Source organism: Rattus norvegicus, chromosome 2, assembly GCF_021556685.1.
Source record: "Rattus norvegicus strain SHRSP/BbbUtx chromosome 2, alternate assembly SHRSP_T2T, whole genome shotgun sequence".
In the NCBI taxonomy this organism is placed as follows: Eukaryota; Metazoa; Chordata; class Mammalia; order Rodentia; family Muridae; genus Rattus; species Rattus norvegicus.
Genome location: NC_141535.1, coordinates 149,082,438 through 149,107,956, shown reverse-complemented (window position 1 = coordinate 149,107,956; position 25,519 = coordinate 149,082,438). Strand labels below are relative to the sequence as shown.

Genomic DNA, 25,519 nt, shown 5'->3' with positions numbered 1-25,519 from the left:
TGTGGGCGTGTACATGAGTGTTATGTGAGTATACATGAGTATACTGTGGTACACAGGTAGGGTTGAGAGGACAGCTTGCATGCAGGAACTAATTCCCTCCTTCTACCCAGTGGGTCTAAGGGACTCAACTCAGGTTGTCAGGGTTGGTGGCAGTGCCTTTATGAACTGAGCCACTTGGCTAGCCTTTTCTAATTTCTTATAAAGAAATTCATCAATTGTATTAGTAAAAAATGTATTAAGTTCTTTCTCTTCATTAACATAGAACAATGAGCCTTTACTATCTAAAGGTTTTGGTATATATGGAAGGCTTTTCCCATGTAGGAGTTCCCAGTGTAGGAGAGAGGCAAGTGACTACATGCAAAAACTCATGTAGTGTTATAAATATTTGTACGTTGTACTTTCTTTTATTACCGCAATTTTCAGCTTCCTTAAAGAGAGCAGGATACCAGAATCATCAAAATTGTTAATTACTGACACCACTTCAAGTCGACACAGAGTGACAGGGGACTGCTGCAGAATCAACAAAGTGTTGGGCTAACATTTGATAGGATGATTTGCATAATACTGAAAGCAGCACACCGTATACCATGCCAGAGAGATGGTTATAACAAAGGCAAGTTCTTTAGCAGGTTTATATTACTTTCCCAAGAGCATTATGGCATAGTGAAGGGAGAGGAAAGTCAGTCAAAGGCTGGGCGCACTGAGTTGAAAAGAAATAGACTGTATGGGGCAACACTGGTCAGAGTACTAAAGGAGGAAAATTTCTGAAAGAAAATTCCAAGATCAGAGCAGGTTGCCTTTGAATAGGCAGCTTTGTGTTAATCCGGAGATCACACCAAGGAGAATACAGATAACAATGCATGGGGCACAGGAGGCTAAGGATAGGGACACTCAATATCCACAGGTTAAGACTTAACCTCAGTAGCGGGAATTAATTAGCTCTAAACTAAGCATTATCTTATATCTTAGTTGCAACTAACAAGTTGTACAAACAAGTCCAAAAAGGAGCAAACCATTTCTAGCGAATCTAGCTATATCTAGAAAAATACTCAAGAATACTTATATGAAATTAAAAATTAATCCAGCACCCAGAGAGGTAAAAGGCATGCTATTTGCCACCTAGTGAGAAACAGAAGCATTAATTACCCAACATTCAAGGTAGTAGCAATGCACCAGCTAGAATTTTTGTCTGACTTCATCTTCTAGGCCTCAAACTTTGAAGAGGCTGTGTTATAGGCACACTGTTGGCTCCATCAATCACCTCTCTGTTCTGTTGTGATTCTTCTACTTTCCTGACATGATCGCCCATTACTCTCAGCAATGCAGTGATGAATGACCAGAGAATCCTATGAGCCCACAACCACTCTACCCAGCTGCGAAAACCTCGTTCTTTCTCGCAGACCCCTTACCCTTTATGTCACCTCAAGTAGACTGCTCATTCTCTCACACATGAGCTGGCTCAGGGTCAAGAGCCACACTTGAATTCATCTTCATTCCTCTTTGTTGCTGCTAAAAGCCCCATCCCTCCACCCTTTTGAGGAATTCCCTACTTTCTCTTCCACACTGGCATTCACTGGATCAACTTCTCATTCGTACTCACATTCTCGATTACCGACATCCTTTATGGAAGCTGTGTTGCTACATCCTTAGCACCTAAAATGGTGCTACAGACAAAGCAGGGTTCTTAAAAGCACTTGGGTGGAAAGGCTGTGAGAGTCAGACCCCTACTGTAAAGTAGTGCCCTCTGGATATTACAGGGAAGCTGCCTTCATGAAACCTAAATAAGATGGTTGTCTAAACGAGGCCTGCATAATGACAGTGCCAGCCAACATAAGGATGAGTCCTTTGATGAGTGCTATCCAATCCCCAATGGTCAATCCCAACACATGCACATGCAAGCAGCACTACAGGGATTCAGTAGGTTTTGCATGTATTTGTGCACATGTGAACACAAGCATGTGTGTGCTCATACACACACACATGCACACACATACATACATATATAAGATAGTAGTAAAGAAGAGGAAGTCATGAATTAGAGAGAGAGAGAGAGAGAGAGAGAGAGAGAGAGAGACACACTTGGGGACACAGGAAGAGTTGAGGGGAAAGGAAGATGTGAAATGATGTAAATACAATACTCACCCATAAAATTCATAAAATAAGCAAAAAAGTACTTGTACGCAACTTTAAATGGAAGGCTAACTGTGAATCTAATGAATATTCCAACAACAATATAATAACTCTTGAAAATAATAGTTGGGCCAGCTACATGGCCGTAACTGGAGCCACTTCACAATCGGGTCCTTAACTGTTTCTCAGTGAGCAGACTGTGTCTTAATGTTATGTCTGCAGTTTATGCAGATTATCACCTTCACAGGCTGCCTGACCTGCTGGGAAGTTGAGGGTCCCACTTATTCTGATAAATGACCCTAGAATAATCACTTGCATGGACATCTTTACTAAGAAACTTACTGCAGGTTCACTCCGAAGAAATATTTTGTGTCCTCTCCAGGTTTCTATATCTTCTTGTGTCTATTGTAATTCTCAGTGCTAACTTTTTCTCTTGATTCCTATTTCAAGCCTTCATTTTCTGCCTATACATGTCTTTTATAAAAATCTTTAAGGAAGTGGGTAAATCTGATAAATGAACCCTCCCCTCACCAAAATGGGAAATAAAATATACTCACTCTGTATGCTTGGCCAATCCCTCCATTATCAGCAATATTTTCTCCTAGTGTGTTAATTCCATTGAGCTGGTTAAAGAAAGATTCCCTATTAGGATTATTATAGAAAGCACTGACATTTCACTTATGATTGCATATCTAAAGCTTTTCTGAAGAATGCTGGTACATACATGCTGTCCACCTGCTAGGTCCCATGTAAAGTTTCCATACTGGTACACCATACACTGGGATTGGTCTTTGAAATTATTTGCAGACTGCTGAGTCCACCAGTCAACGAGGTCTCCATCTTTGTTAAAATTTCTGCCTGTAATATATTCATGTAGCAAAAAGAAGATTTGTTACAAGATTTTTTTACGCTTTCTGTTTTATAATTGAAATTCTTGAAATAGATTCACATGCCAATGTAAAAAAAAAAAACAACAACTTACAACTCACTGTTTCAGCTCCTCAGTGGCATTTTGCAAAACTATAAAATCATAGCAAGAATATTGACACAAATATAGAATTCAGTCCCTGCATATGAGATCTCTAATTTAAAGTGGGAAGGACTAAAATTCTGTTATGTGCATAACTATGCAATGGGGCAGACAATGAGAGAAACTGCTCACTGTCATGACTCCTGCTTTCCTTGGGAAAACTTGAATTTTATCTGTCAATGTGTTTTGGAATTGAGAGGTACTTCATCTACTTGGTTCATGCTACTGCAGATGAGGCTATTAGATAAAAACTCCTGAATGCATGCCTTGTTACTCCGGATGTTTTCTGAACCATGACTGTTTAATTTGATATGCTGAGACTTTAAAAGGTCGACAATTATTTTCTGGCACCCATTTTATGTTCCCAAGCTCTTTATGCAAAAGTAACTCCTTGTTTCCCTCTACTCTAAACACAAAGAGAAGCATCCCTTTTCTCTCCTGGAGTTTTCTTCCCAGATTTAAAGGACGTTGATCTTTCCCTTTTTGTATCTCCAAATAAGTTCATACATTCATACATACTTTATATGTTTTGACATTTAATTTTATCATCTTTTAAATATTTAGAATACTGTGAATAAGAAAAGGGTTATGGAACAAAATTTGAACTTACACACTGATTCCACCAATTCTAGGTTTTATAGCATTGCACAATGTGTTATGTGTCTCTCCATGTTTTCATTTGAAAAATGATACTTGTTAAACAGTTGCACTGAATGATTGAGTAACCAATATCTTGTAAATCTCTCTTTAAGGTGTTACTCTTTCTGTCTCCCTTTCTCTCTCTCTCTCTCTCTCTCTCTCTCTCTCTCTCTCTCTCTCTCTCCCTTTCTCTCTCTCTGGCTTTCTAGAATTCTGTGTAGTAAACTAAAATTCATTACAATTTTTGCTATGTCCTTTTTACGTGTCTTCAGTCTTTATTTCAATTTTGTTTGACTATAATTAAAACAATAAATATTCTTGGTTGTTTAGGGATGCATATAAACATTTATGTGCCTACTGTTCACAAAGTTCTATATTGCACATTGACCATGAGATTAAAAAACAAACAAGCACAATGAAAAAACCTCCAAAACCGAAGTTCCTGCCTACAAGCAGCTTAAGGACCACTGAGCGGCTTGAATGAGTGACATCTTCTGACTGTATATCTAAGACTCAGACCCTGCTCTCTATGAATCTGGAAAGCTAAGACATACACAAGAGGACCGAGCATCATTACTGAGTGCAGGAATGCTACAGTACTTCCTCAATGTGACTATTCTGCTAGAATGTAAAACACAGATTACTTACTGCCCACTAACATTTTGAGTTTCTTAAGAACACTTTAAATAGAATACTATGTGGCTAAACTTGCTTCTAACTACATAAAGAAATGGGAATTTTGTTCTGACAAATTATAATTCTTAAACTCAGGAGGATGTATCTCAGCCAAAGGAAAATGTTACCTATACTTTACCATTGTCATCAAAGCCATGTGTGATTTCATGTCCGATGACCATGCCGATGCCCCCATAGTTCAATGAGTTGGACTGCCGAGCACTAAAGAATGGGGGCTGCAAAATGCCGGCGGGGAAGACTAAAGGAGAGAAGATGATGGAAGATTTGTGAAGGTTATCAGTGGCATTGTCAATGATGGCATCATGCTTGATACCCTGTTTTCCACTATTTCAGTTTCACTCAGGTAGATAACAAAAGTCTTTTGTGATAGAAACCAACACAGTCATTTATTATTGATGGTGGCAAAGTGACTGAGCCAGCACCGCATGTGACTTATGATTTATTCATCACTATTCACCTGCCAATCTCGCTTAAGATTTTATTTTTTTTCTGTAAGGGGTTTGGGGAATGGAAAATGTATAAGCCAAACTCAGGAAGTTCTTTCCCTTGTATAAATATATGGAAGGAAGAGCTACTCAGAAATACACATTTCTGTTCAGTGCCAGCTTTGAAATAATTATCTGTCCACAATACTATCTAAAATAAGCTATTGGTCAGTCAACGGTATCCCTTCATCATTTAACCTCATTTTATTTTCATTAGGGTTCCTGTGATCACTCTAAATTCTATTTATTTTCTTATTAAATGGTGGAGTCCTTTATCTGATTTGCTTATTCCCAGCCTGGCACCTCAAATCCCAGCCCTCTGAGATTGGATACTCATTTGTTTGTACACACATTTACTTATGTACTCTTTAGTCCATTTGCTCATTATCTTTAGAACCCCAAAACCTGATAGAGCTTAGAATATGATTAGTACCCAGAAAAATGTGTTGACTAAATCAATGATCAATTATAAACAAATAATTACATATTTCAATAGACTAAACTGCCTTTAAAATTTACTATATATGAAAGTCTCAAAGAATAAAATTATTTTCTTTAAAGAGTTTAGTAGATAAATACTACTTTTTTATATCTTTATTAACTTGAGTATTTCTTATTTACATTTCTATTGTTATTCCCCTTCCCGGTTTCCCGGCCAACATCCCCCTAACCCTTCCCCCTCCCCTTCAATATGGGCTTCCCCTCCCCATCCTTCCCCCAATTACCACCGTTCCCCCAACAATCACGTTCACTGGGGGTTCAGTCTTGGAAGGACTAAGGGCTTCCCCTTCCACTGGTGCTCTTTCTAGGCTATTCATTGCTACCTATGCGGTTGGAGTCCAGGGTCAGTCTTTGGCTAGTGGCTTAGTCCCTGGAAGCTCTGGTTGGTTGGCATTGTTTTTCATATGGGGTCTTGAGTCCCTTCATGTATTTGCCATAGCATCTATATTAAATTGAAAACTTTCTCCATTTTTTATGTCTCACAAATAATTGAGTATATCAAACATCGAACATGTTCACCCTTCTACTTAAGTGTCAACCGTGTGTAACCCCCAATAATGAACCTCTTCTCTTGAGCTTTGGTGATCTTTCCCTCTACTAAGCTTGACCAGCACATGTAGGCAAAGATCAGATGGTACGTCATCCATCTAAAATAACAGTTTGATGCTTCTTCTGGGAAGTCTGATAGAGCATCTTCCCTCACACTAGTTCCTCATTCCAAGAATGACTGATTCCTAAGAGATGTTCTTAGAAACCTCACCTGTTCCACCTTCATCAGTCCTAATTTAATCCACCTTCATATTCTGTTCAGTAGGCAGATTAAAATGCAGCAGATCTAACTAGCCCTCTCCTGCTGAGATGCTGTGGGAGGTCATTGTTCTGCAGTTAAACAGTACCTTCTGACGCTCCCTGGTCATCATTCATCCCTGCTCTCCGGGCTCCTAATGTTCACCCCTAGATCTTTGCATTGTCTTCTTACAACAAATGTTCCTGATAATACCTTGTCTGGAAGATACACTATTATATTGCAATTTTTAAAATATATTCCCTCTATTTAATGTAAGTGATGATTGTTTTGAGTCAGTGTTGTCCAGAGGTAGTTAATCTTTGCCTTTAGAAATGAATGAAGGCAGCAGCTCTCTGCTCCCAAACCCCGTGGGAGAGAGACCCCACCGCCTGATCAGGTGGGCACTCCTGAGGCTGCAGAGCGGAGGAGACCACCAACACTGCCCACCCCTGCCCACATCCCTGGCCCAAGAGGAAACTGTATAAGGCCTCTGGGCTCCCGTGGGGGAGGGCCCGGGAGCGGCAGGACCCCTGCGCCTGAGACACTGCCGGAACCTGAAGGAAACAGACCGGATAAACAGTTCTCTGCACCCAAATCCCGTGGGAGGGAGAGCTGAACCTTCAGAGAGGCGGACACGCCTGGGAAACCAGAAGAGACTGCACTCTGTGCACATCCAGGCGCCAGAGGAAAACACCAAACGTCATCTGAAACCCTGGTGCACGGAGGCTCCCGGAAGGAGCGGCACAGATTTTCCCGGTCGCTGCCACAGCGGAGAGGACTTAGGCAGTACCCCACGAGCAAACTTGAGCCTTGGAACCACAGGTAGGACCAATTTTTCCCCTGCAAGAAACCTGCCTGGTGAACTCAAGACACAGGCCCACAGGAACAGCTGAAGACCTGTAGAGAGGAAAAACTACACGCCCGAAAGCAGAACACTCTGTCCCCATGACTGGCTGAAAGAAAACAGGAAAACAGGTCTACAGCACTCCTGACACACAGGTTATAGGACAGTCTAGCCACTGTCAGAAATAGCAGAACAAAGTAACACTAGCGATAATCTGATGGCGAGAGGCAAGCACAGGAACCCAAGCAACAGAAACCAAGACTACATGGCATCATCGGAGCCCAATTCTCCCACCAAAGCAAACACGGAATATCCAAACACACCAGAAAAGCAAGACCTAGTTTCAAAATCATATTTGATCATGATGCTGGAGGACTTCAAGAAAGACATAAAGAACTCCCTTAGAGAACAAGTAGAAGCCTACAGAGAGGAATCGCAAAAATCCCTGAAAGAATTCCAGGAAAACACAATCAAACAGTTGAAGGAATTAAAAATGGAAATAGAAGCAATCAAGAAAGAACACATGGAAACAACCCTGGACATAGAAAATCAAAAGAAAAGACAAGGAGCTGTAGATACAAGCCTCACCAACAGAATTCAAGAGATGGAAGAGAGAATCTCGGGAGCAGAAGATTCCATGGAAATCATTGACTCAACTGTCAAAGATAATGTAAAGCGGAAAAAGCTACTGGTCCAAAACATACAGGAAATCCAGGACTCAATGAGAAGATCAAACCTAAGGATAATAGGTATAGAAGAGAGTGAAGACTCCCAGCTCAAAGGACCAGTAAATATCTTCAACAAAATCATAGAAGAAAGCTTCCCTGACCTAAAAAAAGAGATACCCATAGGTATACAAGAAGCCTACAGAACTCCAAATAGATTGGACCAGAAAAGAAACACCTCCCGTCACATAATTGTCAAAACACCAAACGCACAAAATAAAGAAAGAATATTAAAAGCAGTAAGGGAAAAAGGTCAAGTAACATATAAAGGCAGACCTATCAGAATCACACCAGACTTCTCGCCAGAAACTATGAAGGCCAGAAGATCCTGGACAGATGTCATACAGACCCTAAGAGAACACAAATGCCAGCCCAGGTTACTGTATCCTGCAAAACTCTCAATTAACATAGATGGAGAAACCAAGATATTCCATGACAAAACCAAATTTACACAGTATCTTTCTACAAGTCCAGCACTACAAAGGATAATAAAGGGTAAAGCCCAACATAAGGAGGCAAGCTATACCCTAGAAGCAAGAAACTAATCATCTTGGCAACAAAACAAAGAGAATGAAAGCACACAAACATAACCTCACTTCCAAATATGAATATAACGGGAAGCAATAATCACTATTCCTTAATATCTCTCAATATCAATGGCCTCAACTCCCCAATAAAAAGACATAGATTAACAAACTGGATACGCAACGAGGACCCTGCATTCTGCTGCCTACAGGAAACACACCTCAGAGACAAAGACAGACATTACCTCAGAGTGAAAGGCTGGAAAACAATTTTCCAAGCAAATGGTCAGAAGAAGCAAGCTGGAGTAGCCATTCTAATATCAAATAAAATCAATTTTCAACTAAAAGTCATCAAAAAAGATAAGGAAGGACACTTCATATTCATCAAAGGAAAAATCCACCAAGATGAACTCTCAATCCTAAATATCTATGCCCCAAATACAAGGGCACCTACATATGTAAAAGAAACCTTACTAAAGCTCAAAACACACATTGCACCTCACACAATAATAGTGGGAGATTTCAACACCCCACTCTCATCAATGGACAGATCATGGAAACAGAAATTAAACAGAGATGTAGACAGACTAAGAGAAGTCATGAGCCAAATGGACTTAACGGATATTTATAAAACATTCTATCCTAAAGCAAAAGGATATACCTTCTTCTCAGCTCCTCATGGTACTTTCTCCAAAATTGACCATATAATTGGTCAAAAAACGGGCCTCAACAGGTACAGAAAGATAGAAAAAGCTGTGCTAAGAGGAAAACTCATAGCGCTGAGTGCCTGCAGAAAGAAACAGGAAAGAGCATTTGTCAGCAGCTTGACAGCACACCTAAAAGCTCTAGAACAAAAAGAAGCAAATACACCCAGGAGGAGTAGAAGGCAGGAAATAATCAAACTCAGAGCTGAAATCAACCAAGTAGAAACAAAAAGGACCATAGAAAGAATCAACAGAACCAAAAGTTGGTTCTTTGAGAAAATCAACAAGATAGATAAACCCTTAGCCAGACTAACGAGAGGACACAGAGAGTGCGTCCAAATTAACAAAATCAAAAATGAAAAGGGAGACATAACTACAGATTCAGAGGAAATTCAAAAAATCATCAGATCTTACTATAAAAACCTATATTCAACAAAACTTGAAAATCTTCAGGAAATGGACAATTTCCTAGACAGATACCAGGTATCGAAGTTAAATCAGGAACAGATAAACCAGTTAAACAACCCCATAACTCCTAAGGAAATAGAAGCAGTCATTAAAGGTCTCCCAACCAAAAAGAGCCCAGGTCCAGACGGGTTTAGTGCAGAATTCTATCAAACCTTCATAGAAGACCTTATACCAATATTATCCAAACTATTCCACAAAATTGAAACAGATGGAGCCCTACCGAATTCCTTCTACGAAGCCACAATTACTCTTATACCTAAACCACACAAAGACCCAACAAAGAAAGAGAACTTCAGACCAATTTCCCTTATGAATATCGACGCAAAAATACTCAACAAAATTCTGGCAAACCGAATCCAAGAGCACATCAAAACAATCATCCACCATGATCAAGTAGGCTTCATCCCAGGCATGCAGGGATGGTTTAATATAAGGAAAACCATCAACGTGATCCATCATATAAACAAACTGAAAGAACAGAACCACATGATCATTTCATTAGATGCTGAGAAAGCATTTGATTAAATTCAACACCCCTTCATGATAAAAGTCCTGGAAAGAATAGGTATTCAAGGCACATACCTAAACATAGTAAAAGCCATATACAGCAAACCAGTTGCTAACATTAAACTAAATGGAGAGAAACTTGAAGCAATCCCACTAAAATCAGGGACTAGACAAGGCTGCCCACTCTCTCCCTACTTATTCAATATAGTTCTTGAAGTTCTAGCCAGAGCAATCAGACAACAAAAGGAGATCAAGGGGATACAGATCGGAAAAGAAGAGGTCAAAATATCACTATTTGCAGACGACATGATAGTATATTTAAGTGATCCCAAAAGTTCCACCAGAGAACTACTAAAGCTGATAAACAACTTCAGCAAAGTGGCTGGGTATAAAATTAACTCAAATAAATCAGTTGCCTTCCTCTATACAAAAGAGAAACAAGCCGAGAAAGAAATTAGGGAAACGACACCCTTCATAATAGACCCAAATAATATAAAGTACCTCGGTGTGACTTTAACCAAGCAAGTAAAAGATCTGTACAATAAGAACTTCAAGACACTGAGGAAAGAAATTGAAGAAGACCTCAGAAGATGGAAAGATCTCCCATGCTCATGGATTGGCAGGATTAATATAGTAAAAATGGCCATTTTACCAAAAGCAATCTACAGATTCAATGCAATCCCCATCAAAATACCAATCCAATTCTTCAAAGAGTTAGACAGAACAATTTGCAAATTCATCTGGAATAACAAAAAACCCAGGATAGCTAAAGCTATCCTCAACAATAAGAGGACTTCAGGGGGAATCACTATCCCTGAACTCAAGCAGTATTACAGAGCAATAGTGATAAAAACTGCATGGTATTGGTACAGAGACAGACAGATAGACCAATGGAATAGAATTGAAGACCCAGAAATGAACCCACACACCTATGGTCACTTGATTTTTGACAAAGGAGCCAAAACCATCAAATGGAAAAAAGATAGCATTTTCAGCAAATGGTGCTGGTTCAACTGGAGGGCAACATGTAGAAGAATGCATATCGATCCATGCTTATCACCCTGTACAAAGCTTAAGTCCAAGTGGATCAAGGACCTCCACATCAAACCAGACACACTCAAACTAATAGAAGAAAAACTAGGGAAGCATCTGGAACACATGGGCACTGGAAAAAATTTCCTGAACAAAACACCAATGGCTTATGCTCTAAGATCAAGAATCGACAAATGGGATCTCATAAAACTGCAAAGCTTCTGTAAGGCAAAGGACACGGTGGTTAGGACAAAACGGCAACCAACAGATTGGGAAAAGATCTTTACCAATCCTATAACAGATAGAGGCCTTATATCCAAAATATACAAAGAACTCAAGAAGTTAGACCGCAGGGAAACAAATAACCCTATTAAAAAATGGGGTTCAGAGCTAAACAAAGAATTCACAGCTGAGGAATGCCGAATGGCTGAGAAACACCTAAAGAAATGTTCAACATCTTTAGTCATAAGGGAAATGCAAATCAAAACAACCCTGAGATTTCACCTCACACCAGTGAGAATGGCTAAGATCAAAAACTCAGGTGACAGCAGATGCTGGCGAGGATGTGGAGAAAGAGGAACACTCCTCCATTGTTGGTGGGACTGCAGACTGGTAAAACCATTCTGGAAATCAGTCTGGAGGTTCCTCAGAAAATTGGACATTGAACTGCCTGAGGATTCAGCCATACCTCTCTTGGGCATATACCCAAAAGATGCCTCAACATATAAAAGAGACACGTGCTCCACTTTGTTCATCGCAGCCTTATTTATAATAGCCAGAAACTGGAAAGAACCCAGATGCCCTTCAACAGAGGAATGGATACAGAAAATGTGGTACATCTACACAATGGAATATTACTCAGCTATCAAAAACAACGAGTTTATGAAATTCGTAGGCAAATGATTGGAACTGGAAAATATCATCCTGAGTGAGCTAACCCACTCACAGAAAGACATACATGGTATGCACTCCTTGATAAGTGGCTATTAGCCCAAATACTTGAATTACCCTAGATCCCTAGAACAAAGGAATCTCAAGACGGATGATCAAAATGTGAATGCTTCACTCCTTCTTTAAATGAGGAAAAAGAATACCCTTGGCAGGGAAGGGAGAGGCAAAGATTAAAACAGAGACTGAAGGAACACCCATTCAGAGCCTGCCCCACAGGTGGCCCATACATATACAGCCACCCAATTAGACAAGATGGATGAAGCAAAGAATTGCAGACCGACAGGAGCCGGATGTAGATCGCTCCTAAGAGACACAGCCAGAATACAGCAAATACAGAGGCGAATGCCAGCAGCAAACCACTGAACTGAGAATAGGTCCCCCGTTGAAGGAATCAGAGAAAGAACTGGAAGAGCTTGAAGGTGCTCGAGACCCCAAAAGTACAACAATGTCAAGCAACCAGAGCTTCCAGGGACTAAGCCACTACCTAAAGACTATACATGGACTGACCTTGGACTCTATCCCCATAGGTAGCAATGAATATCCTAGTAAGAGCACCAGTGGAAGGGGAAGCCCTGGGTCCTGCTAAGACTGAACCCCCAGTGAACTAGACTATGCGGGGAGGGTGGCAATGGGGGGAGGTTTGGGAGGGGAACACCCATAAGGAATGGGAGGGGGGAGGGTGATGTTTGTCCGGAAACCGGGAAATGGAATAACACTTGAAATGTATATAAGAAATACTCAAGTTAATAAAAAAAAAAAAAAAAAACCAAAAAAAAAAAAAAAAGAAATGAATGAAGATGGATGATTGTAATTCAGTAACTTTACCACTCTTGTTTTAAAATTCTAGTACCCACTAGGTAATATTAGCACTATGTTCTGGAATCATTAAAGAATCTGTAGTATAAACATAGATTACATGTAAAACTCTGGAAATTTCTTATACAAGATTTCAAGACTATAAGTGAAAGGCCTGAACTTAAGTAATTAAAAGAGAAAAGAAATTTAAAGTCTAGTTAATGCAAAGTAGCAAATATTTTTTCTTTTAAACATGGTAAATATGACCTAACTTTTCATGGGCTTCAGGGATAAACATTAGATATTTACAGAGGTGACATTAAAATACTGTAAAGGATTTTGTTCACCAGCTTTTTCAATATGTTAGAATGTTGCCATTTCCACCCCTTTCAAATGACAAAACAATAAAAATAATAAACCTTTGTCCTGGAAGAACTTTGGTGAAAATCATAGCTCACATGTATCTGCCTGAGCTAAACAGTGTCAAGAGATTATTTTTAGCTGAAAGTGTAAAAATTATATGCAGTACTTTATTAACTTAAACTGAGCATTATCTCCCACACTATGTACTGTGATTAAAATCCACCCATTATATAAAATGCTCTTATGAAATGTGCTATCAAGGCTAAACATTAACTACAGAGATGCAGCTGACTTAATTACAGCCTTAGATGCCGTTCTTAAAACAAGTGATAGGATTTTTATGGCTCATATTAATACTAGTCTTCAAGTTCAGCTTAGCAGATTAGGAGCCCCTTTAACTTTTTAAGGAGGATTTACTCCGTTGACTTTACCTCTTGACTAGTAAATATCATAGAATTGATAGTGACCAACAGGTCACTTATGCATTGTCAGGTTGCCAGGTGGTCAGTTAAACAAAGTGCAAGAGTTGCCACCATTCCTGTCTTGCTAAGGAAATTTAGGACGCCATCATTGCTCTTAGCCAAATGGTACCCTCTTCCGCACCCTGAATGACAACATACTTCTCTGATCTCCAGGTCCCTAATGTCCCGGGATTGCACCGTATTACACTGGCTCCACTTACTTCAATTAACAATCAAGACAAACTCCCCAAAGACACATCTATAGGGCAAATTTGATTGAGACTTTCCTCTCAGATAACTCTAGTCTCTGTCAAGTTTACACTTAAGGCTGACTAAGCTCTGAGGATGTTTCCACATTTTTAATTCCTTGGAAGCTTTGGAATGGAGAAAACATATAATAGGGGAATCTCCACTAAAGCTATTGAATTACCAAAAGAACTGGGTTTACGAAGAGTTGTCTCTTGGAACTTCCAAAGCTTTTAAAGGGCCGATGCTCAGGAAGTCTAAGATTCAGCGTAATTTTTAAAAGGGACTTTCAAGAAGTACACAGGAAATGATAACAATTTATGTTACAGATTGGATGTTATGGAAGAAACAACTACCTAATGTGATTTGGACCAATTTTAATTTTTCCATTCCAGTGAGGTACATGGATCCAGAAGTACTTCAAGACGTGAACCAATAACTCAATATCGGATTTACTTTTAGAGAGGTATTAAAAAGTGGTTATACAGAGGTTGGAGAGATGGCTCAGTGGTTAAGAGCACTGACTGCTCTTCCAGAGGTCCTGAGTTCAAATCCCAGCAACCACATGGTGGCTCACAACCATCTGTAATGGAATCTGATGCCCTCTTCTGGTGTAGCTGAAGACAGTGACAGTGTGCTCACCTAGATACATATAATAAATAAATAAATAACATCTTTTTTTAAAATTGGTTATACAGCAAGCTATGGGCTGAAAAAGCTGAGGAACTCTAAGGAATTATTTAGGGATATAACTTACCGATCTGATTTCTGCCTGAGGAATAAAATGCATTGACTACCGCCGCGCCACTTATCCACCTATGGAAGACATAAACACTTGTTAACTTGTTTCACTCAGTCCACTTGTCACAAAAATAAATGTTAATTTTTTTCTGTGAAGCATGAGCAACAAAATAACATTAGCCTGCTAGAGTTAAAACTCATTGGAAAATATTTTTATGTCTTGAATATTCAATATACATCCAGGTCTTTAGTCTGTTGATTTCATTTGCACTGAATTTTTCAGTGGCATCTGATGGATTCAAAATATATTATTACATTTTTCAGAAACTATAGTAGGCTAAAATTATATTGAGATTCACTTAGTTTTACACATTGATACAAAATTGTTTCAACAATTCTGGAACTGTTTACAGTATATGAAACATAGGCTAATGAAACTTAGATGGCTTTAGCATTTTCAATCTTAGTTCCTAATGAGTCTGTTTGAGAACTCAGATACCTTAGCTTGGAACAATGAAATTCAAGTTATTGCTCCTCAAGTCCCATTTTATAAACACGGTTCTGAGAAAAATGGGGCAGAGGTTAAAAGTAGGAATTGCACTTTCAAAGGACCAGAGTACATTTCTCAGTATCCACATTAGACAGCCACAAGTGCCTGAAACTCCATTTCAGGGAGATCTGATATCTCTGGCCTCTCAAGACACCTGCAACCCTGTGTGCATACCCCTACACATATGATTAAAAATAAAATAAATCTTCAGAAAAATACTTATAAAAATTTAACATTATAGCAATCGAGGAAAGGTATATTTTCAGATGCCTGTAAAATAAAATCCAGGAAGGTTTTAAGTAAAGTTGTCTGTTAGTTCACATCATGACTTAGGGTCTGCACAGAGTCTAGAGGTTATAAAACACAGGGTCCAAATATAAGGACTCTAGTTGTGGAAATAAGAGTAATTCATAAAGAATCGTTACTCAAGGCTATATAAGAAAATTAAGAAAAGAAAGTTGTATCATGAGTATTCTGAGCTTTTTGCATAATATCTACTTATCAGTTACTACATACCATGCATGTTCTTTTGTGATTGGGTTACCTTACTCAGGATGTTACTTTCTAGATCCATCCATTTGCCTGCAAATTTCATGAAGTCATTGTTTTTAGTATCTGAGTAGTACTCCATTGTGTAAATGTACCATATTTTCTGTATCCATTCCTCTGTTGAAGGGCATCTGGATTCTTTCCAGCTTCTGGCTATTATAAATAATGCTGCTATGAACGTAGTGGAGCATGGTTCCTTGTTATACGTTGGCGAATCTTTTGTGCATATGCCCAGGAGTGGTATAGCTGGGTCCTCAGGTAGTACTATGTCCAATTTTCTGAGGAACTGCTTGACTGATTTCTAGAATGGTTGTACCAGCTTGCAATCCCACAAGCAAAGGAAGAGTGTTCCTCTTTCTCTACATTCTTGCCAATATCTGCTGTCACCTGAATTTTTGATCTCAGCCATTCTGACTGGTGTAAAGTGGAATTTCAGGGTTGTTTTGATTTGCATTTCCCTGATGACTAAGGATGTTGAACATTTCTATAGGTGCTTCTCAGCCATTTGAGATATTATGTAAAAAACTCAGAATACCCATGATACAACTTCCAGACCATATGAATCTCAAGAAGAAGAAAGACCAAAATGTGGATGCCTCAGTCCTGCTTAGAAGGGGGAACAAAATAATCACAAGGGTAGAGAGTAGGAGGACTTGGGAGGAAGAGAGGAGGGGAGAGGAAAAAGCGGGGGCAGGATCAGTTGTTGGAGGAGACAGAGAAGATGTACAGAGGGTCAGGAAATTGAATATTGATGTGTAGCAATGGGGAATGGAGAACTCGGGGAAGCCAACCGAAAGTCCCAAATGCCAGGAAAGGAAGAGGTTCCCAGAACTTAATGTGGTTGACATTAGCTGAAATACTCAACAGAGGGGAGAAAGAACCTGTAGAGACCATATCCAGAGGTTAGGCATGGCCCCCAGTTGAAGGATGGGGCCATCTACCCTTCTGAAAAATTTATCCCAGAATTGCTCCTGTCTAAAAGAACAGAAAATGAAGCAAAGACTGAAGGAAAGGCTATCCAGAGACTGCCCAACCAGGGGATCCATCCCATATGTAGCCACCAAACCCAGTCACTTTTGCTGATGCCAAGAAGAGCTTGCTGAAGGAGCCTGATAGGGATGTCACCTGAGAGTCTCTGCCAGAGTCTGACAAAGACAGATATGGATGCTTGCAAACAACCATCAGACTGAGTATGGAGACCCCAGTGGAGGAGTTAGAGAAAGACTGAAGGAGCTGCAAGGGTTTGCAACACCATAGGAAGAACAACAATATCAACGAACCAGAAGCCCCCAGAGCTTTCAGGGACTAAACCACCAACTGAAGAGTATACATGGAGGGACCCAGGGCTCCAGTCACATATGTAGCAGAGGATGGCCTTGTCGGGCATCAACGGGAGGAGAGGTCCTTTGAAGGCTGGGTGCCCCAGCATAAGGGAATGCTAAGGCAGTGTGGCAGGCGTGGGTGGGTGGGTGGGGGAGCACCCCCATAGAAGCAGGGGGTAGGGAATGGGATAGGGGGTTTTCAAAGGGGAAACTGGGCAAGGTGGTAACATTTGAAATGTAAATAAATAAAATAAACAATAAAAAATTTTAAAAAAAGAAAACTTTACAAAATATTGAGACAAAAAAAGAAAAAAAAAAGAAAAGAAAGAAAGGAAAAAGAAAAAAGAAAACCAAAACTGGTCTCATGATCACTTGAAAGTTGAAAGAGCTATTGTTCTTACGTTTTTCTGCTTAGGCACTATGGAAGGTGCCTATCAATCATCATATACTAGAGCAACATAAGTATTATTCCTACATAGTGAGCTCATATAGATTATATGTCCACTGAAAGTGGATACTGCTTGATCTCTAATAACCTTTTATTTAGCATTCCTGCATACACTTTAGGCAGTCATGGGTATTGTCTTGAGGCCTCACTAGTTATTCTACCTCAGGGAAACAGCCAAGGAATAATTATCATCCTTCTAGGAGCAAACAACAGTAGTCCAATAATGTGATTTATATCAGCTTTATCTAGTCTCTGCCAGTTAAGCAGTACAAAGTCAGCATATTAGTCATAATATAAGTAACTATTGCTGGTGTCAGGTATAAGCACTAGCTTAAGGTCTTAAAAATAGCTGGCAGAGACCAGCATGTAACAACCATGTGAACAACTATTATTTTTTTTGAATGACTTGATTAAAACTTTACATGATGCATGACTCCCCAGCAGTCTAGTTCATATTTTCATAAACTTCTCTTTCAGAGAATAATAAGACTGGAAATGGTGAAGAATCGTTCCCTGTTAGTGTGTGATTGCTATTGTTTTAATACGGTAAATGCTTTACACAAGAAGGGACTGACATATCAGTCCTCCCTAGCTTCATCAGAACTGAATCATGAATATTTTAACATCTCCCACAAGTTGATGATTACAAGAACATATCTTATTGCTTTAATTAAACAGTACTCGCTTACTACACAATTTGTAATGACTCACCAGAAAGGCAAATACTTGTGAACACGAACTATTAGATTAAAGTGGAGGAACCAGAACTACACAGAACAATTGATTCTCATTGATGTGACTAACAAATATAGAGAGAGGATGTTCGTATGGACAAAAATGGACATAGGGAGATGTAGTGAATTTAGACGAGGCTTGCATATGTTGCACAGGTAACATGAGTTGGGTTCAAGTGACGGTTCCTTGGAGTTGGTGAAAGGGTCAGCATAGAAGATGTGCCCAGATAATTCTAAGAAAACACAGTGTATTCTCAACACTGTCATAGCAAATCTGACAATAAAACTTGTTTTTTTTTTTTTTTTTTTTTTTTTTTTTTTTTGGTTCTTTTTTTTAGAGCTGGGGACCGAACCCAGGGCCTTGCGCTTCCTAGGTAAGCGCTCTACCACTGAGCTAAATCCCCAGCAAGACAAGGTCTCTTTTTTTTTTTTTGGTTCTTTTTTTCGGAGCTGGGGACCGAACCCAGGGCCTTGCGCTTCCTAGGCAAGCGCTCTACCACTGAGCTAAATCCCCAACCCCGACAATAAAACTTGTAATTAAACAGTTTGTAATTATTCAAATTTTGCTTCAAAAGTTATTTATGAATTTTTCACATCTCAGCGACTTTGGGGTTAATTTCTTAATTGTAAATTCTGAGTTGGTGGCAATAGTGTATTTTATGGGTAATGACAAATAATCATTATAAATTATTTGGCTCTGAACAAATGAAGAGTCCTAACAGTAAACCAGGAAAAGTACAGCTTGAATTGTTTTAGGATGAAATGTGTTATACTGAGGACAAGAACCAGATGTTCTAAGCTAAGGCTTCAGACAACACACTTCAAGTGTCTGCCTAAAAGACACAGACATGGAAACATGGACTTCACACAATATTTACCTTGTAGCTTTATTGCTTTTATAAAAATGGGTATCATCTTTTGCATTTTAGTGCATTTTTGTCCTTCTGACACATTACTGTAAAGAGTTTAAGATTGCATTTTGATTAATGTTTGTGACTCTCCCGCTGGGAGAGTTTTACATATTAAATTGTCGATGTGGAGTTATGTCTTCTAGAAAATAGGTGACTATTTATGATCATGAGACACTCCCATAAAATTAGAATTATGGTGGTGGGGCTTACTGAGCACTAGTATGTAGTATTTTGCCTTTTTCCCCTCAAAATCTTTAATGATGTTTCCTTCGTCTACTCTGGAGAATTATACAGAATCAAAAGCCTAGGGCATTTTGTTCCAGGTCATGGTCAGAACTTGAAGTGCTATAATTATATCACTTGTTACTTCTTAAGTAGGGTAACAACAGAAACAAACTCAGTGTCTGATATTTGTGGTCGGTTATGAAATACCTCAAATCTCAATAGAAAAAATAAATTAACAATGCAAATAAAATATTGTTCAAATTTAAGAGTGTTGTAATACAAATTCTAAGTCTCTTTGATTCAATGCATCTATATAAATGGAGATGCTTTTATATGTAAAGCTCAAACTATTCTGATCATGACAATAGCACATGGAAGATAAAATGCACATAAAGAAGAAAACAAAGCCCAAAACAAATGGAAGTGCTATTGTTCTACAGTAATGGTGAGTGTATGCCCCTTCAAGGTACCTTCTATGTGTACAGTCTAGACCCTAGGAGCATCTTATGTGCAGTATTAGACCTGGGAGAAAAAGCAAGATTGTGTTCTCTTCTTGCTTCCAGTGGTTTGGGTATGCGTGAGCATGGGTTGTTTGGTTGGGTGGTAGTATGGGAAAGGAGAAAGTAGGTAAGTAAGAAATTGATTTTTTTATTTTATGTATAAGAATACACTGTTGCTCTCTTTAGACACAGAAGAAGAGAGCGTCAGATGTCGTTACAGATGGTTGTGAATGCTCTTAACTGCTGAGCTATCTCTGCTGCCCAAGAAATTAATTTTTATATAGTTATTATTATTTATTTTTCATTTCTGGAATGTAGTTTTGTCAGGTAAGCTTAATTTGTTTTGAATTGTCAACTTGTGGTCCTCAAAAATAGACTGTTTGTAGAATCGGAGGTATAACCTAAATACACAGAGACGCCAAATGCTTGTCTGCCATGTCTTTCTACCCAGAGCTTGGCAGCCAAGGAGAGGAGATATGGACACCAAAGTTCAGCAGCCTTTAAGACAAAGGGAAGCTAGTCTGCAAACACCCTTAGAACCAACCTCCTTTCAGCTCCTCTGAGAAAGTTTAAAGCTTAAAATAAGAACGAGACCATTAATAGCCTTCTCCCTGGGAGTATTCAATACTCAGCATCTAGTCTGAGAGCAACTTCTTTAAAACCAGCAGTATAAATAGACTTTTCTGTGTGCCTTCCTCATGTGGGTAAAAGAAGAATGCTTTTGAAATCTCAGATCATTACATTCTTATAATTATTAATTTTTTCTCAAATTGATCCCATGGTCTTTCTTGGTCTTTCAGATCATCCTGACCATATAGATAGTACCTTCAATCTGCAAATATAGAAACTGAGTCACTGCATAGCTACTAAACTCTTTGTCCTAATGCATGTATACACTAAGTAACATAACTGGGGAAAATATATTTAAATGAAAGGGAAGATGATCTGCTTAATGTCCTATCGGTTCCAGCACCTAATTGCTATTTACATGATAGACAAATTTCAGTCCAGTGACTAATGTCATTATCTTGTGAATAGAAAAAAAGGGCCTTATCTCTTTCTCTCCCATCTTATCCCCCTACCCCTCTTTGAAGGAAAAAATAGATATTATTAAAAAAACTTAGGAAAAAGTAAAAAACATCATCCATCATCAACAACAAAACCAAAAAAAACAAAAAAAAAAAGCCACAAAAAAAAAGCTCAATGACTAACTCTACAGAGCTAATAAATAAGTATCAGTACTTCTTATGTAGGTCTGCCTAGTTTCCACAATGTCCCAGCATCCCTGCCACTTCATCTCAGTTCTACAGCTCACACTATTCTCTTATTCCATAGACGTTCTACTTTAAGCATCAAACAAAAAATTCAGGGGAGCGAAACTCCAAGCTTTGCATAAAGTAGTGACCATAATTAAAGAACAGTTGATGATTGGATTTGTCTGAGCACAAAAGCCTTAAGATACTGAAGTGAGAGTATCTACTTTTCCTAATACTAGGCAATCATAAAATCCTAAGGAAGAACCAAAATTTCTTCTATTATGCAACCCTTTGGACTTACCTAATGACATAAAGGCATTGTTTGTATGCCTGATTAGAAAGTAGCTTGAGACCCCATATGAACAACAATGCCAACCAACCAGAGCTTCCAGGGACTAAGCCACTATCCAAAGACTATACATGGACTGACCCTGGACTCCAACCTCATAGGTAGCAGTGAATATCCTAGTAAGAGCACCAGTGGAAGGGGAAGCCCTGGGTCCTGCCATGACTGAACCCCAGTGAACGTGATTGTTGGGGGAAGGATGGTAATGGGGGGAGGATGGGGAGGGGAACACCCATATAGAAGGGGAGGCAGAGAGGTTAGGGGGATGTTGGCCCAGAAATCGAGAAAGGGAATAACAATCGAAATGTAAATAAGAAATACTCAAGTTAATAAAGATGGAAAAAAAAAAAAGAAGGTAACTTCACACAGATAGTGACGGTCTGTTTTACTTTTAAGTTGAACCACTAGGACTTAGCACAATGCTGGGAACATGATAGGAACCCAGCAAATATATAGGCTATCAATGGGTGTTCCTCATACCAAAGACTAACCCAGCCTGCCCTGCAACTGGGAGCATGAAAGACATTGCAATTCTGCAGTCACAGAGAGCTGTGGAAACTAGACCATCTGAGCATGGTCCTCCCAAGAAATGATATATAATAGAAGTACCAGAATTATTCTAAAATGTCTTCTCCAGTTAGACGGAAGTATAGGAAATCTTGATCTTGTATTTTCATCTCTTGGATTCTACTGATTTCAGGCTGCCGTCATCTGCTTATTCCAATCAGAAAACCCAGCAGACATGAGGTAAGGAAAATAACAAACAGGCCAGTGATTATTGTTTTGCTTTTAGTCGCTACTCTGTTCAATTCATCATTTATTTGACTTCTAGCTATAATCCTCAGAGAATGATTCACCAATTAGTAATCTATTTTAAAGTCAGTATCAACACTAAAAACCTCACAAGGAAATCTTATTGTTTTGTTGGTCATGAACACACACTCCCTGGGCCTTGAGGTTTATTTTTGTTCTATTAACACTAAGTGAACAATCGTGTAGTAGAAGTAAATGATTTTAGATGTGTTATTAAGTAATCTTGCCAGCACTTATTATACTCCCAGTTCGGTGCTATTTTTTCTGAGCTGGACATATTTGAAATTCCTCTGCAATTGCACCAAACCGTCAAGAGACATCATGATCAGGGTAAAAGAAAAAATATTCATAGGCATCCAGAAACCATATGAAGTTTTAAAATTATTCAAATCCCTGTTCTTTGCAGGTGTGAGCTGTTCCCAAGGGTAAAGGGGGGCTTTTTAGCCAAATGATTAACTTGGACATATCACATGCACATTCCTGGAGATTAAGTTTTAAAATTTGTTTAACAGAAAACAGCATAGTGATGTATAACTTCACCAGTTGTGGAGGTAAATGTGGAGATGGAAACATTTTTATTTTATCTGCTAAATTAGCTTTATTAACATTATTACAAATTGGCTATTGCACTTGCACACTCTAACAGCATGTGCAAAGGGCCCACATTCTAATAATTAATGTTGGTTTGTTCTTTCTGCACAAGTCAGTTTCTTGAACAACATCAAACTATACTGGTGTTTTGACTGAAATTTTCAAGATACAGTTCTGTATGGGTGAACAGAAAGCCACCGAGGTGTAGGGAATAAAGGGAATGACATTTGAGTCAAGCCATGGAGAGATTACTGTTAGATGAACAAGGGGAGAAAGGATGCTACAAGCTTTGATGGTGCGTATCTTTAACCTCAGTACTCAGGAGGTAGAGGAAAGAAGATCTCAGTAAGTTTGAGGCCAGCCTGGTTCACATAGCAATCCGTAGGACAGCCAGGATTATATATGGAAACTCTGTCTCAAAACAACAAAACAAAACAAACAAGCAAGAAAACAAAAAGGATTCTGTAAGTTCAGAAGCAATGAGGGAAAGGCTGGGGCACAGTTGTTTTAAAGTATTGCATACAGATAGTGTTTCGGACTGAGGTGGAAGTTTGGGTGACTATGAAGGAATTTTGGAGAGCTACTGGGAGCTATGGGAACTTTGGACAGTTTCAAAAATTTGTATTTCCTGATCTATGCAACAGGATACACAGAAAAGGGTTTTATTTGATAGAACATGACTCAAGCTATATCCTCGAGACCTTGGGGGACAGCAGTGTGAAGATGAGCTGAAAACACAGGACAATTGAAAGTAAAAATGTCTTTAAAATTAAAGCACCAGAGAAAATGTGGTAAGGGAGCAAAGTGGAGATGATTAAACCGAACTGTTATACATTCCTATATAATATTTAACTAGCTGTGGGTGAATATGGTACTTTGCTCTGGATAGAGATTTCAGTTCGCACTATAGATGAAATAGAACAGACCAGAGAGATCAGGATGAGGCCCTGGTTTCTGTCTGGGTGGGAATAAAAGTCAAGCTTTTAGAAAACGGACAGATACAAGGAACAAGATTAATTTTTGCTTAAGTGGAAAGTGTTTCTCTTGTGTGGTTAATGATATAGTTATGCAGAATTGCGTGCTAATCAGCTAGATATTAAGTGTGGAGCTCAGCAGATGGACTTGGGCCAGATTCAAATAGTCATATGTAATAAGGACAGTAGACTTCAAAAAGTATATGCACGTGTGCACTGGGAGCACGTGGAGTGGGAAAAGAAATGACCTAGGAGTTCCTGGTTAATTGAATTTATTTAGGGTAGTTGGTAACTTGAAATTTGTATGCATCAGCATTTCTGTAACGAACACTGTAACATAATTGGATAACAGTCTATAGTGTGGACCCTATCCTTTCAATATGGGTGTGACCATGGATTCCTCATGCACGTGTTTGGAAATGAGAGTGTGACTATGGAATGTGACTTCAGGGTACAAGAATGAAGTGGGAGTCATACATTTATCTTTCTGACATTGTGAATCACTGAGGTCCTGAACCTGGTGACACATGAAACAAGGAAGGAGACAACAATGGTTACTTTTCTCCTATTAAACTCGTGCCACGGGGTTGGGGATTTAGCTCAGTGGTAGAGCGCTTGCCTAGGAAGCGCAAGGCCCTGGGTTCGGTCCCCAGCTCCGAAAAAAAGAACAAAAAAAAAAAAAAAAAAAAAACTCGTGCCACATAAGTCAGAAGCTTTCATGGGGAGAAACAGGAATGAAATACAGGTCACTTTTATTACAGTACAGGATTCAGTCCTAACTATTTAATGCCATTACAGCCTTCATAAATTTCACAAAATTAAATACATCACCTTGAGAAACATTTCTTCCTTTCCCTCCTCTTTCCGTTCTCCTTCCTTCCTTCCTTTCTTCCTTCCTTCCTTCCTCCCTCCCTCCCTCCCTCTCTCTCCCTTTCTTTCTTTCTCTCTTTCTTTCTCTCTTTCTTTCTTTCTTTCTTTCTTTCTTTCTTTCTTTCTTGTAAATACAGAAATAAGAATGGTACAAAAATACCAATTCAGAAGAGCATATCGGAGGGCAGTGCTTAGCAAGAACCCTAGTGTCTGGGCTCCAGTCTCACAGCAAATATCTCATGATCTAGGAGCACTGAATTGGGCATCAGTAATTTTTTAAAAATGTTGCCCACATGATCCCAGCAGTTTCAGTGTGCAGTCAGATATTTGAACCTTTGCATTTAATGCAGAGGAAAAGAATGGAGAGAGAGAGAGAGAGAGAGAGAGAGAGAGAGAGAGAGAGAGAGAGAGAGAGAGAGAGAAGAGGCTGGCCCTGAGTGACCAAGACCTTGGGAGCTACTTTTACTGACAGGGTCCTTGGAAATGACTCAAACCTGAGCACTTGTGCTGTGCACTAGGCTTTCTTTCATGTACCATTGGGTCTTTCCTGACACAGTTCCTTCCTGCGGTACAGCTATCACTTCACCCTGCTTCCGCTGCACCTAAACTGTCTGATGTTGTCTGTCTCTTATTTTCCTAGTACCCAGTGATAACTGGACGAGTCATTTTTCTAAAACAGTAGCTACAGAATGAATAAAGCATCTTGTTAGATGATATTCAAATCAAGTTGGAGCGTTTAGTTTTCAGTTTCTCAGCAATTCAACAATTTTAAATGCAACTGAACTGGGTGTTAGGTGCTGA

The 25,519-nt window shown here is 39.2% G+C and overlaps 1 protein-coding gene across 7 annotated transcripts in view; it reads right to left on the bottom strand.

Annotated features, from left to right (window-relative positions):
• Positions 1-25,519, bottom strand: part of Mme (membrane metallo-endopeptidase) — an 88,119-nt gene that overhangs the window by 10,674 nt on the left and 51,926 nt on the right. For all 7 annotated transcript variants that reach the window (XM_087616091.1, XM_087616096.1, NM_012608.2 and 4 more), the window contains 4 exon segments: positions 14,646-14,704; positions 4,614-4,733; positions 2,855-2,988; positions 2,688-2,753 (listed from right to left, as the gene is read on the bottom strand). In XM_087616091.1, the coding sequence (XP_087472217.1) occupies positions 2,688-2,753; positions 2,855-2,988; positions 4,614-4,733; positions 14,646-14,704 (379 nt within the window).